Source organism: Camelus bactrianus, chromosome 1, assembly GCF_048773025.1.
Source record: "Camelus bactrianus isolate YW-2024 breed Bactrian camel chromosome 1, ASM4877302v1, whole genome shotgun sequence".
NCBI lineage: Eukaryota > Metazoa > Chordata > Mammalia > Artiodactyla > Camelidae > Camelus > Camelus bactrianus.
The window spans coordinates 103,969,982-103,983,965 of record NC_133539.1 but is presented as its reverse complement, the minus strand read 5'-3'; the positions used below and the strand labels follow the sequence as shown (position 1 = coordinate 103,983,965).

At 36.1% G+C, this 13,984-nt stretch overlaps 1 protein-coding gene across 2 annotated transcripts in view; it reads left to right on the top strand.

The window, feature by feature from the left end:
• Positions 1–13,984, top strand: part of RASA2 (RAS p21 protein activator 2) — a 112,474-nt gene that overhangs the window by 60,499 nt on the left and 37,991 nt on the right. For both annotated transcript variants that reach the window (XM_074370395.1, XM_074370401.1), the window contains exons 6-9: positions 2,730–2,813; positions 4,461–4,533; positions 7,779–7,855; positions 9,658–9,759. In XM_074370395.1, coding sequence (XP_074226496.1) covers positions 2,730–2,813; positions 4,461–4,533; positions 7,779–7,855; positions 9,658–9,759 — 336 coding nt within the window. The remainder of the gene's footprint in view (positions 1–2,729; positions 2,814–4,460; positions 4,534–7,778; positions 7,856–9,657; positions 9,760–13,984) is intronic.

The following is a 13,984-nucleotide window of genomic DNA, read 5'->3' as shown; positions in this document are numbered from 1 at the left end:
CTCCCGAATGTATGAAATACAGTTGTACTTGTTTCATAATGGCCTTGTCTATGTATTCTATCCCCCGTGTCATTTCTGGATCTATTATTATTGATTCATTTTTCTTCTTCATCGTGGGTCATATTTTCTTGATTCTTCATGTTCCTGATTATTTTCTTTTGGATGCTAGACATTGTGTAGTTGCTGGATATTTTTATATTCCTGTGAGTATATTTGAAGGCTCAGTGAAGTTACTTGGAAGCAGTTGGTTCATTTGTGGTTTGCTTTTAAGCTTTGTCAGTTGGAGCAATAGTAGCCTTAGTCCAGGGCCGATATTTTCCCACTGTTGAAGCAGCACCCATGAATTACCAAGTGGCCCATCCCTCTGCTCTTTTTTGTTTTTTAAACATACACATGTATTTATTTTTCTTTTCAGATTCTTTTCCGTTATACTCTCCGCTCTTTTCTAATGGTTCTTTCCCCAGCCTCAGATAGTTTCCTCACATGTGTATGCTTATCAGCAGTCAGCTGAAGACTCTAGAGGGGGATTTTTTGTGGCTTTCCGGAGGCTTCTTTCTCTCTGTGCAGCTTTCCTTCTTCCAGGACTCTGCCCAGAGAACTCTCATCACTTTGGCCTTCCCCAGCTGACAGCTCTCTGTTTTTTCACAGGGAGACCATCTGAAAGTGGGCTGGGACAGTTGGAGGGCTCACCTTGTTTGTTCCCCACTCACAGATCACTGTCCTGCATTGCTGATTTTACCCATTTTTTTAAGTTCTTTGAGGTGGCAGGCTAAATCCATTCCCTGTTACTCCCTGTACTATGTACTCCTGTATGTAGAAGCTAATATTTGTCTTTTAGTTAAAAACAAACAAAAAAATCCAAGGAAAAGAATGGGTCATTCTGTATTATAAAGAAACTTGGACTAAATTTATTTTCCTTTGTGATTTCTAGAAAATGTGTTCATATCAAATGCTTTATATGTCATATATAAATAAAATACAAGATAATTTAGTGTACTAAGTTTATTTTAACATTTGTTTCTGGCTCACCCATGGTTTATGATGTAAAATTGCTTGCCTTACCAATTAGAAGAATGGTTATATCCTAGGTAATTTGGAAAACATTTTATATATATATGTAACAAATAAAACAATCTGGATTTAATAGTATTACTAAGTTTGTTTCAATTTTTAAACTTAACATTTAAAAATTAAGAGTACTTCTGATGATTTTTATAAATTCATACTTTTGGCTTGTGGGCATTTTTTTTGAGGGGGGTTTGGCTTTGTTTGTTTGTTTGTTTATGGGTATCCTTTTGGAGGTCTTTGTATACTGAACTGAAGTTTTCTCAGTGCTTTTGTACCTCATAAAATTATGGTGAATTTCTGTAATTAAGATTTCTCATTATTAGTGCTTACATGAGATAAATTTGGTATTAACAAGGAAAGTAATACAATATATTCAGGCACAGTGGGAATGTTGGAGGACCCCGGACTTTAGAAACAGGATTAAGAAAGTGGGAGTTGAGTCTTGGCCCACTTCTGAGAAGCTGTGCTGCCTCTTTAGTCTTGTTTTGTTACTTTCTCACATAACCTTTCTGAGCTTTACTTTCTTCTTTAAAATGTTGTGGTGATGCTCTTCTCAAAGGTAGTTGTGAGAATTAGATGGCATTTTTGTGAAAATAAATAGTAAACTGCAAATACTGTGTAAAAATCAGGTATCATTTTGAGGTTTACCCTGAGAAGTGTAAATTTCAAACAGTACGCACAGTGGGAAAATCTGACTGTACCTAAGCCTGACATTAACAGTCAGAATTACCATCTTGGCCTGTGCTTTCTTTGGTTAGTTTCAGAAATGTTTTAACTTTGATTTTTGATACCCAACTTAATAGAAATGAGTCATATTATCATTTGTTTCTTTACTCGTCAGTGCACCATTTGCACTTCACCCACGTATATGATCTGTGGGGTTGTGGAGAGAAATTAGGATGTTGCTCAGTAGCCCACATCTTTCAACAAAGAATATGTTTCTCCAGCACTCATGAGTTTTTTTCAGGCATTAGGAAATGCAGACACTTAGATGCTAACCTAGATTCATGAACTCAGTAATTTAGTGAGAAAATTTGAGGAGCAGGTCATTAAGTTAGATTCTGTATTCTCTGTAAATACCAATGACTATTACCCATGGAGTGGATGAGATAATGTTTTTTTTTTATGGTCTAAAGCATTTTCTGCAGAATGTTGCAGGAGCTGTTACTGAGAGTCAGAATAAAAGGCTACATACAGAATTGTGTGCGGTTTGCCCTTTATTTATGAATCAGATTTTAAGTGGAAACCACAGTTGTTTCCTTGTTTCTCATTCATGCTCTAGCAGAGCATACGATGCCACAGATCTGACTTGGTTTGTAGTTTCTCCTTTAAGGTTCATACCGCTTTCTTTTCCTTTTTAGAAGCCACAGCAGTTTTAATGTATAATTAAACCACAGAGTGTACCTTGTTGGGTACTTTGTGTGCTAAACGTTATTTGGTAGTCTTAGTACTGACTGTGGTGGTCTGGTCCTATTTTGGAAATACACGTAAGTAAATAAGTGCGTACATACATATGTTTGGCTTAGGTGATACACAGGCATACTATTGCAGACGTGGAAAACAGCTATAACCCTTTGAATATATTAATTTGTATTTAAAGATAATGTTTTATGTTGTTTAATTTGAATGTAATACCTTAATTTTCCTTTGTTCTTCCTTAGCATCAAGGCATGCCATGGGTTGCCTCTCATAAATGGACAAAGCTGTGACCCTTATGCAACAGTTTCTCTAGTGGGCCCTTCTAGGTAATGTTTATTGAATTATTACTAGATTTTTAGTTTTAAAGTTCAAGAATTACAAAATCAAGGTTTTAAGAGCACATGCTAAATACCTATTTATGACACAAAGTAATGAACGCTTTGAAAGAAAGATCTTTAGTTCTGTTATACAGTTGCAACCAACCAGCTCCTGTTTTTGTAAAAGAAAATGGGTGCCATTTCAAATCTGCCAGACTCTCAGGCTTTGGGAAGCAATCTCAATTTTATAGTGGTTAAAATGTACTCTAAAACATAAATTTGACCTTCTTCATTTATCATCAGCTGTCCTGCTTTCAAATGTATTACATGTTATTGCAGGTAAAATCCTATTTTAATAAATGCTATCTCAGAATAGCAGGGAAATTTCCATATTTTTATCTGGAAAGCAGCTCAAAACTAAGAATACCTTTTCTCCTCATGGTATCTGTGCTCCTCAGAGAGAATTCCAAGCCACAGACAAACTGCTCAAGTCAGAATACGGTGAAGTACACTGTGTCATTGATTTAAATTACTCACGATAATTTATGGAACATCTATAGCACTTTGTAGTAGTTTGTACTTTATAACTTCATTATGGTTTCTTTCAGAGCCTGACTAGTCTGAAATTTGTCTACAACTTAAAGGTTTAGAATCAGGAAACAAAAAGCACAATTTTCCCTCTACACAAACGCATATATACACACACACACCTTCTTCCCAACCCCAAGCTCTCTAGGTACTTTTATTTTTTTATAAAGTCACCAGTAAGTCACTTTGAAAAATGTATCTGTCTCCACGTATGTAAAGTACCTAGCACCATACCTGGCACTTATTAGATGTTCAAACAATAGTATCCTATTATTACCATAGATGGTTTTAAATTTAAAAGCTGATACTCAGTTCTGTAGCACGCATGCTATCAGAGGGATTTAATTTGCATGTTAAAAACGCTTAATCTAGTGGAGCTGTTTTGGGGTTTTGTTCTTGTTTATAATCTGTACCTGACAGATTCTTTAGTGTAATTGTTCAGTAATATACAGCTAGAAACTATTGGCAAATTAATTTGTTTTAAAAAAATCACTATTGGTTTTGATATTATACTGTAGTTGTATAAGATGTTAACTTTGGGGGAGGCTGGGGAAAGGCTACATGGGACTTCCCTGTACGTTTCTTTGCAACCTCCTCTGAATCTATAATTATTTCAAAATAAGAAGTTTTTCAAAAAGCCACATTGTAGCTGAAGCCCAAGAAGTAAGCTGAGTTAAGAATGCTTTCCGTGTTCCTCGGGTATTATTCAACATAGATAAAGGTACTCTGACTCTCATTGTTTTCCTTCTATCATTTATTTTGAGTTGCTTATATAATAGAATGTGTTCCTAAGAACCCCTGAAGTAAGCTTGGCAGTCAATCTAGTACAGCCAAGAGACAGAATAATAAAATCTTGGCATATGTCAGATATACAAAACTTGTGTATTCTTTGATTAGAGTTTTTAGAGACACCTCAGTTTTTTTTCCCCAATTAATATTTAAAACTACGGCCTTCCCTGAGTCATCTTAACAGTTAAACAGAGGTCAGGCTCCCTGGTTGGAATTAGCATGTTTTATAATTGTGTACTGTTAAGTTCTACAAGGTAAAACTCTACCACATTGGAACAGGAATGACCAAAAGAAGACAAAAGTAAAGAAGAAAACAAGCAACCCGCAGTTTAATGAAATCTTTTATTTTGAGGTAACTTTTTGTTTTATTTAATTGTTGACATTGACTGTTGAATGCTGTTTTACTTTCTTTTTTCATATCCTGGCTATAATAATCATTTTATGAACTAGTGCAACTGAGCATTTCTCTCCTGAAAGCAGTAGAACCAGGGTGTAATACAGTGGAGGCCCAGTGCATAAAACAAACAAAGGCAGAGCTCTGATTGATTTGAGGATAGAGAGGTCTAGGACCGCACCCAGTCAGCATCACACCCTACTTCGAACACACCCCCCCACCCAACCCCCGACCTGACGTGCAGTGGCCACAGAACTCTCCTGCACGGAACTGTTTGAAAACCACTAGTGAAATAGGTATGATATCACTTGGCAGATCTGAGTTATAGTCTCATTTGAGTTTTAACAAATCACTCAATGGGAGACTTAACTTTCTCATCCTGTGAAAGGATAATTTTGTATGAGAAAACAGCAGCAGCCCTACCTGACTCCGAAGAGTTTTTATGAGGTTCCAATGGAAAAATGTTTTGAGATTATAAAGTACTATATGATTAGGGCCTTATTATTAACATCTTTTTAGCTAAATCACTCTGGACACATGCTTATTTCCGTGGAGAACTTCAGCTGCCTTGAAACTGTCCCAGATACAGTGCTTTGGAGTTCTTTATTGTGGAGCATTTGGTAAAGAAATCCTTTTCCGTATTATTTGAAAACCACAGGAAAAAGCAAAAATAATCAAACTCTCTATTCTAAAAGACTGTGTTCTAACCATAGATGTTGCAGTTGAGATTAACTTGTAGGGAAGATTTGAAAAAAAAAAAAGGGTTACATTTTGTGCTTTTTCTTCTTTTTGTGTGTGTTTTTCTTGGTATTTCAAAGTGAAGATAGTGAAAGCACATCTAACCATGCCTGATTACTGTACATTAATAAAGGAACACAGGTTGAAGAAATGGCAGAATCAAAGTAGGAAGAATTGTGGAGGTGGAGGCAAGGGGAAAAGAGAAACAAAAGGAAATGCACCAATATGAGGCTTTTCTGTTCCCCTGTTAAGGACTCATGTAGTTCAGTTCTACATTTAAAAATGGCTGCTGTATCTAGCTAGCCTGCAGAAAACAAAGGGGCAACTGCAGCAAGCAGATGGCCCTTTGAAGGTCAAGGCCTGACTTGTTTGCTATCTGCAAGTGTACCTATTAGGCCTTGAAACGTTCATTCAAAGGACCCTTTGCTGAGCTGATTATAAAGATAAGGTTCAATCTTTGTCATCTAGCTAGAGCAAGAGACCCAAAGCGTGCACACGCACATACACACACAGCAGTAAAACACAGCAGTAGATATTGGGGAGCTCTGTTCCAGCTGAGTTAAGCCAGAGGAAAAAGTATTAGAGAAGGAACATTCTGAGCAGAGATATAGAGACAGAAAAACAAAGTTATGTCCAAAGAGCAGCAAGTAGTGATTTGACTGAAAGTTTTATATAAGAGAATAATGGGAACTAAGCTTAAGAAGATAGAGTAGATCTGACTAACGAAAGGCTTGAGAGCCAGGCTGCAGTGCTGTGTTAGCCACTGAATGTTTTTGAACCTGTAAGTAATAAGAGTAATGCAGTGTTTGGGGAAGAATTAACCATGATCTGTGGGCCAGATGGCTGAGAGAGAACAGAGATCAAGAGACTGTTGCAGTTTAGGTGTTTGAAAAAAAAAGGGGGGGTGGGGAGGAAGAGAGGGGTCTGAGCCAAGAGAGTAATATGGAAATAGAGAGGAAGAGACAGAAGAGAAAGAAACTACAAATGACAAGGTAATGAACTGATTATAGAAGAAAGGATAAAAGGAGGAGTCAAATGTCCTTATGGTTTCAGATCTGGAAAAATAGAAAAGTTAAGAAGGAAAACATGAGTGATTCAGTTTGGGACTTAATGAGCTTTGAGGTCTGACATGTAAAATCCTCCCATAGGAAGTTCATGATGACGATGGGTGATGGTTGTAGATACTCAAGATTTGCTTACAGAGTCAAGAAAGAAAGCCAGGGGAGTAGAGGTACACAGTAAAGGAGAAAAGTGAAGAAGCTCACTGCCACATATGAAGTATTCAGCTTGAATATGTCTCTTAATTTCTGTACTTTAGCTTCCTCATTTTTGAGATGAGGATAAAAAATCTAGCCCTGCCTGCTTCAGAGCAGTGTTCTGATGAACAAAAGAGATAATGGGTGTGAAAGCACTTTGTAAACTGTACAGCACTGTGCAGCTCTTAGAGCAAAATAAAAGATAAAACCCTGGAACAGACCCCTGTTTATAGGTTCTGAGGAAGAAGAGGTACCAGAGGAAGAAGCACAGAGAGCAGAAGGTGGCTGGGATAGTGCTGGGCGCACTCAAAGGAAAGAGTATCTCTGGGAAGAGCAGGGATGGTTGTCTGGTCAGTCGTTCAGATAAAGGAGTCATGGAAAGTGAGAACTAAAAATTCATCATCAGACTTGGTGATTAGAGAGAGGTTTTAGGAGGGTGATCTGTGAGGAAGCCAGATTATAAGGAGTTACAGTCATGAGTGGGTGGTGAGGAAGTGGAGGCTGTAAGAATGGATTACAGTTTTAAGATATTTGTCTGTGAAAGGAAAGAGATAGAAGAACCATAATTTAAGGGGAGAATTTTTCTGAGACTTGAATGAGGTGAACAGTCTGGTAAAGAAAGCTGTAATTAAAATAGATCGAATGCTTACTGTGTGTTTACTGCCTGCTGTGTGGGTGGAGTAGTCTTAGGAAAGAGGAGGATCATCTCATCCTTGTCAAGTAGAAGGACCTGTGTGGGGACGGACGTGTTCAGGTGCACAGTAGTTGAGGAAGTTCCTGCCAGTGGCCTTGATGTTTTCAGTAAAAATGTGAGGAGGAAGTGTGAGGGTGACATTGGTATCTTGAGAAATGTGGGAGAGTCTTCAAACAGTTCCTAGCCTGTGCAGCTTTACTGAAATAGAACACTTTTACTCTGAGTCACCAGCAGATTACATGTGAACCAGAGAACCCAGTGCTGCTATATTTGAGTTGATAAGGAAGGGTACAGAGGCAAGGTGGAATTTGATATTTTTACACCACCTTATTCTTACCTCTCTGCTACTTCCGTAGCTCTTTTTGTATTTAGCTTTTGGGTAAAATGTTCCTTAGATATTTTCCTATGTTTATGATAAACACAATTGAACATTTTAAGGATGATAGTTTTTATTTAAGTTCATGTAGGAAAAATATATTAGAAAAAAATTTTTTACTAAAATATTTTGTTTACAGGTAACCAGATCCAGTAGTTACACCAGAAAGTCCCAGTTCCAGGTAGAAGAGGAGGATATTGAAAAGCTAGAAATTAGGTATGTGTCTTGTGGTTTTACAGAATTGCTTTTTTACTGTGCCAAAAGAAAATCCTAAATTTAACTGAAAAAAGTGAGTCAAGCCTAACAGAATTCTCCTTAGCAAGTTAATTGATAAAAGTTAGAGGAATGTGCATCTAATTTAAATCCAAATTATCTTTTCAAAATCTGGTATTCTTGCAGAAATAGTCAAGGTGTATTTATTTGATAAACAAAGATGACCTAATTTTCACCTATTTTATTTTTTATTTTTTCCAAATTTAATTGCTCCTAAATTTCTAAATCATAGCATAATGGATGGAAGAAAAAAATATGTAGAAAAGTAATTATATATTAGCCAATTTAGAAATAATTTTTTTATTCTTCTTAACATATCTGCTGTCTAACAGAAATTTCAGTGAGGTAAGAAGTCTTGTAAGATAATTCAACAGGTGCATGTGTTTGAAGTTTGTGCTATTTCCTAGGTATTAAATATCTATGCTGTTTGGGAGGGGAAAGTTTTGTAAATGCATGTATAGGTGTGGTGTTAACAGTGTGTTCATCTAAAGGGTGTATTAATCACATGTTTGGAATGATCAGGTAATGTATTTTTCTAAATCACCCATCTTTACATATTAACTGGTTTTAATTGAGAAAGAAACTGTAGTCTTGTGTTGGTTTCTTTTCTCAAATTCAAAAAAGTAACTCTGTAGTCCTTATTGCTACAGATTAAAATAAAGCCTAGACTTTGAAACTAAGAAGCTTAAATGCTTTCTTTTAGATTATTTAAGATAATTACTTTCTGTGCTGTTAAATAAAAGCTACTGCAGTATTCTGCTCTCTTAGTTTAGATGGTGAGATATATGACAATGCTAACATCCCTTTTAAGCATGTAAAATCACGTGTCTGGTACTTTCGCCATAAGCATCTTTGCCATAGATATTTTTGCCACATAACTAATTGGCCATAAGTCAGCTTTGCTGTGAAAGATAAAATAACTTGATAGTTTTTTCAACTGGTTGAAATGCATTAGCATTTCTTCCAGTTAGCAATGTTATTGATAGCTTTATCAAGCCGACAGATGACATGATTTGCCCCAAAGAGTTGGTTTCTTATTTTGAAACACATCACATTGAAGGAAGAAGAGTCTGAGGGCCTCGAAAGCATGGAATAGAACCCACGTTTCCCATAGGACTTTGTAATATCTATCAACAGATGTGCAGCAGCATGCCAAGAACAAACAACAACGTGGAGGCTTTCCTAGTGCAATACAAAACTCAGATACAAATATGCATTAGTGTTTGGAAACTGATACCTCTCTTAACAAAGAAAGAAATTTTAGCAAAATGCAACGCCAAACAAGGAGACGAATCAACAAGCAAACACACACACACACACACACACACCTGTATAAAATACTGTGAATGAAAGACTTGAAAGACAGAGTGCTTTGGTACAACTCACAAAATAAAAGCAGTTATTTGCACAGTATTGCCATGAATCTACACACATTTTAAATGTATTCAGATATTTTGTATTTTGCAACAGTCTTTAATTTTGTTATTCATTTTTCATATTTTATGTTTGTGTCTCTGTTTTATCTTTTATGACAAATTGCCATATGACCAATTAGTTATGCAGTGAAATGTTTGTGGCAAAAATGCTTAAGGCAAAGATGTCTATGACAAGGATGCTTATGGCGAAAGTATCCAGAACTGTAAAATTAATGCTATAATACAAGGCATAGTGATTTGAAGCTATTTGGTCCTGCGTGTTCTCTTAAATATTGTTTGCAAAAAATAAAGCCACTTTTAAATTTTCAGGATTGATTTGTGGAACAATGGAAACCTGGTCCAAGATGTTTTCCTAGGTGAGATTAAGGTTCCTGTGAACGTATTAAGAAATGATTCCTCTCATCAAGCCTGGTAAGAAGACAGACATTGTAGTGAACTACATAGTAGATCATGCCCTTTAATGTACTATATATGCAAATAAATGCCTACCATGTGCATATTTTAAATTTTTAATGGAATAAGCCCAAAGTCATTAACATTAATTGATTTGGTCCCTAATTTATTGCTGCTAAAGAATAGGTACAATTATATGAGTTTTATGACTTGTCCTCTGGTACTGCGTTGAAAGAGCTGAATTGTTTAGAAATATTTTTCTCTTCAAAAACTTAATCTTAACTCTAAAGAAAAAATGGAGACCATTTAAAACAGTACATAAGAGCTGCCCATGTGAGAGGGTGCTTGGTCACAAACCAACTCTGCAGCTCAGAAGCTTTTTTAATGGTCATGGGAACTGTGGATGTTTGAAAGCAAAGGGTTTATTGTAGAGATTCGGCTGTTTATGGGATCTGGCCAGTGATTCCCCTCCCCTACATCCCTGCAGCTGAAATGCGCTGTGGATGGCCCTGACGTTAGTTTCTGAATGTCTAGGATCTACGTGTTGTTAAGCTGATTTAGTTAATAGATTTTTCAGGAGCTCTGGTGGCTCAGTATTGGCTCCAATAGTATTCTACCTTTTCATGACTTCTAGGTGACATTAAACTCATGTTAAATTAGTGTTCAAGACATTAAGCTGACGTTAGTTTCCGTAGCAGAATCAACGTGAAACTATTGTTTTTTCCTATCTGCACCACTTAAAAGCATGTATATCCTGTCCCTTCCAGTAGGTTGCCAGCAGCCCTCATGCTAGACTTGGGTTTCAACCGAATATAAAACAACATGCCTTTCTCATTTGCCTTTTAAGGCCCACTTTTTAAAACTCAGTTTCAGTCGCCCGGAAGAGAAGTTGAAACTGAGTGTTTAGATGTTTCTCACTGTGGGCAGCAGGCTCCTTTGTCTTTAAGAGCCTGCCTCTCCTGACGGGGCGGGCCATCAGGCGTTCTTCAGTTTGAACTCTGTTGTCTTCAGGCCGTTCCCCTGATAGACTGATATTTAGACTCTCAAAGTTTTTTATTTTATTTTTTACCTCTTGCTAATGCAGGTCTAAGATTTAGTGGTCTTTATGGTGGTATTTTATATGCTGTAATTTCCAAAATATTTTCATAGATAGGGGAAAAAATTTAACTTTGTCACTGTGAAAAATTGATGAACATTTGAAGCTTGTCATCTTCCTCCCACCCCCACCCCCAGTCTTCTTCCACTTTCCATAAAGTAGCATACATTTTAAAATGAAAATTTCTGAACTTAATTCAGTAAGTCTTTAAAATTATACGCCATGCTATTCGTTACAAAATAAAATGTGAGTTGCTGTGGACTTGGGCCCCTTAAAGTGGACTTGAAATGTGCCACACAGCCTGTATTTTAAGTAAGACCATTTCCAGACAGGCCCTCCAAATCTGGCAAAACTTTGTTGAGCTACCTTGGCAGGATGTAAGAACACTGACAAACAGAAATTAACTTTATTCCTATAGTTTTTTTTGCCAGTAATATTTTAAAAGTAACCTGCCAACAGTATAAGTGCTAAAATTTATACAGCACGAAATGGGAGCAGCTGCTAATTACTTTATACTTCCCTACTTGTAAGGAAATAGAAAAATGTGTGTCATTTCCTTTTAAGTCAAGTTAAAACTCTTAGCCTCCTTTGTCATTTGTGGAACTGCAGCATCCCCTTGTGGGGTTGATAGTAACTACATGAAAACTCAAGAAAAGCTTTACCTTCAGAATTTCAGATATTCTTTCTAATCTTAATATTATGAGAGTTAGAATAATGTAATGTAATTCTGTTGTTTTGAAAGCCTCAATTTGCTTTCCTTTTTCACAGAATTTCCCCTTGGTATTTGTCTATTAGAGTCTTTTCCTAAAAACTGATTTTGATGGTTCCAATTTAATTTCATTCTCGAATTATGACATGATTCAATTACTTTCCCTTTCCTTTCTTGGCTAGTCAGTTCCTTAGTAATGATATGTATTCTTTATTCTGAAACATCTGTCAGATGTTAGGATTAGCTTGTTAGTGTTGATATTTGCTAGTTTTAACTTTAACATGTAGATAATAGCTGATTTGATTTTTTGAATAGGTAATATATTCACATGGTTTACAGTTCAAAAGGTAAAAATCTATTTCCTGCCCCTGACCCTGAGTTTCCCTTTTCTGAGGCAGCAGGTTTGAGTTTCTGAAAATATTTTATGTGAATACAGACAAATACATACATGTCCTTCTTTCCCTTTCTCTCTTTTTTTTTTAATTGAAATACCATCAGTTACAATGTGTCGATCTCTGGTGTACAGCACAATGTCCCATGCATATACATACATATATTCATTTTCACATTTTTTTCCATTATCCCCTTCTTTACACAATGGACACATATTGTATCATGTTATGCACTATACTTTTTTTCACTTAGGAATTTAGCAGAACTTCAATAAATATTTGTTGACTTTTTATAGTGGTTAAGAGTACGGACACTAGAACCAAACTGCCTTGGTTCAGATCCCATTTCTGTTGTTGACTACCTGGGTGACCCTGGACAAGTTACTCCACCTGAATGCCTTTGCTTTCTTTGGCTGTTAAATGGAGATAATACAGATAGTACCGGACTCCCAAAGTGGTCAGAAGATGAAGTGGCTTCACACAGAGAAAGCACAGGGGCTGTGACCTTGAGTATTACTCGTGCTCTTGTCATTGTAGCTATTGCTGCTGTCATCACCATTATTCCACGCCAGTACATATAGGATTTCTGCTGCTTTTTTTCCCCCTTTGTACCAGTAGTCCATTGGTTTGGGATGTTACAAAGAGAACCTTAGTGATAATCTAGTTGAATCTCATTTCGCTAGTTACCTCAATGTCAGAGAACTTAATGTATGCAAAACCTTTGTGTGATTGTACAAATCAGTGCAGTAATTTCCCCCAAATGATCCAAAGTGGACATTAAGGAAGTAGATACAAACATCTTTTCATGTTGTAAGTTTTAAGTTTGAAAGTAAGATTCAAATAGTAAATAAAACACGGAGTTTTATTCAACATAAACGCTTTATACAAATTTAAAACTAGATTAATATTTACTGGAGATGAGTTGGTTTTCTGGTTTGCTAATTTTGGCACCTATCTTTAATCTCCTGTCTTCAGTAAGAATTGATAATGGTTCTATTTCTGGAACCAGAAATAACATTCAAGTATTAGTAGAGCTGCCTCTGAACAATTACTTCCCAGCTTAGGCAGCATGATTCACAAATAGTTGTAGTTTTCCCCTGCCTAGCTCAATTTTAATTATTTAAATCTTGTTAAAATTTTCCCAGTGCTGATTTTTTCTTTCTATTAAGGGGCTGTCAAAACTGCTGAATATTGAGAGCATTAGGATTGTTTTTATGCTGCTCTGTGAATGAAAAAAATACGTGTGAGCAACCAAATGCCACCTCCAGTTAGTGACTTCTCAACTAAATGCCACCTCCAGTTAGTGACTTCTCTTTATTTCCTGTTTCTTATTCTTTCAAACTGAAATACTTCATTCAGAAACTGAAGAAAATATATTTGAGATGTTTTTGTTTTGCATCCTTAGACCTCAGGCACACCAGATATTCTCTGTTTAACAAATCTTGAGGTTTTTCTCTTTAACTCTAATTAAAACAGGATTACTTAATTCACAAGGGATCGTTCAGATGGTTCAAACTGAACCTTTTGTAACAGTGTTTTAAAAGAATAAATCACATTTATATAGTTATATAAATAACTACATTTATCATTATTTAATATATTTAAGTGGTAATAGTTAGTGTATATAAATGTTTTATAAATAACATTTACTGTGTACCAGGCACTATTCTAAGTGCTTTGCTTATATAACCTCCTTAGGATTGTTGTAAGAATTAAATCAGTTAGACATCATTATTACCACTTATTTAGCAGATAAGGAAACAGGCACAGAGAGAGTAAGTAATTTGCCCAAGATCACACAGCTGGGATTTGGACCAAACTCTTTGACTCCAAAGTTTGTGCTCTTAGCCAATGTACTACAGTAAATTTGTACTTTGGCATAAATACTTTTGAATATGTTTAAAACTCAGAAATACTTTGTTTTAAGCTGTAAAAAATTTGAGTGCCCCTTGCTTATAAAATATTATTAAAAAGAAAATCAAGGGGGAGAAAGGTACAGCTCAGTGGTAGAGCGCATGCATGCACAAGGTCCTGGGTTCATTCCCT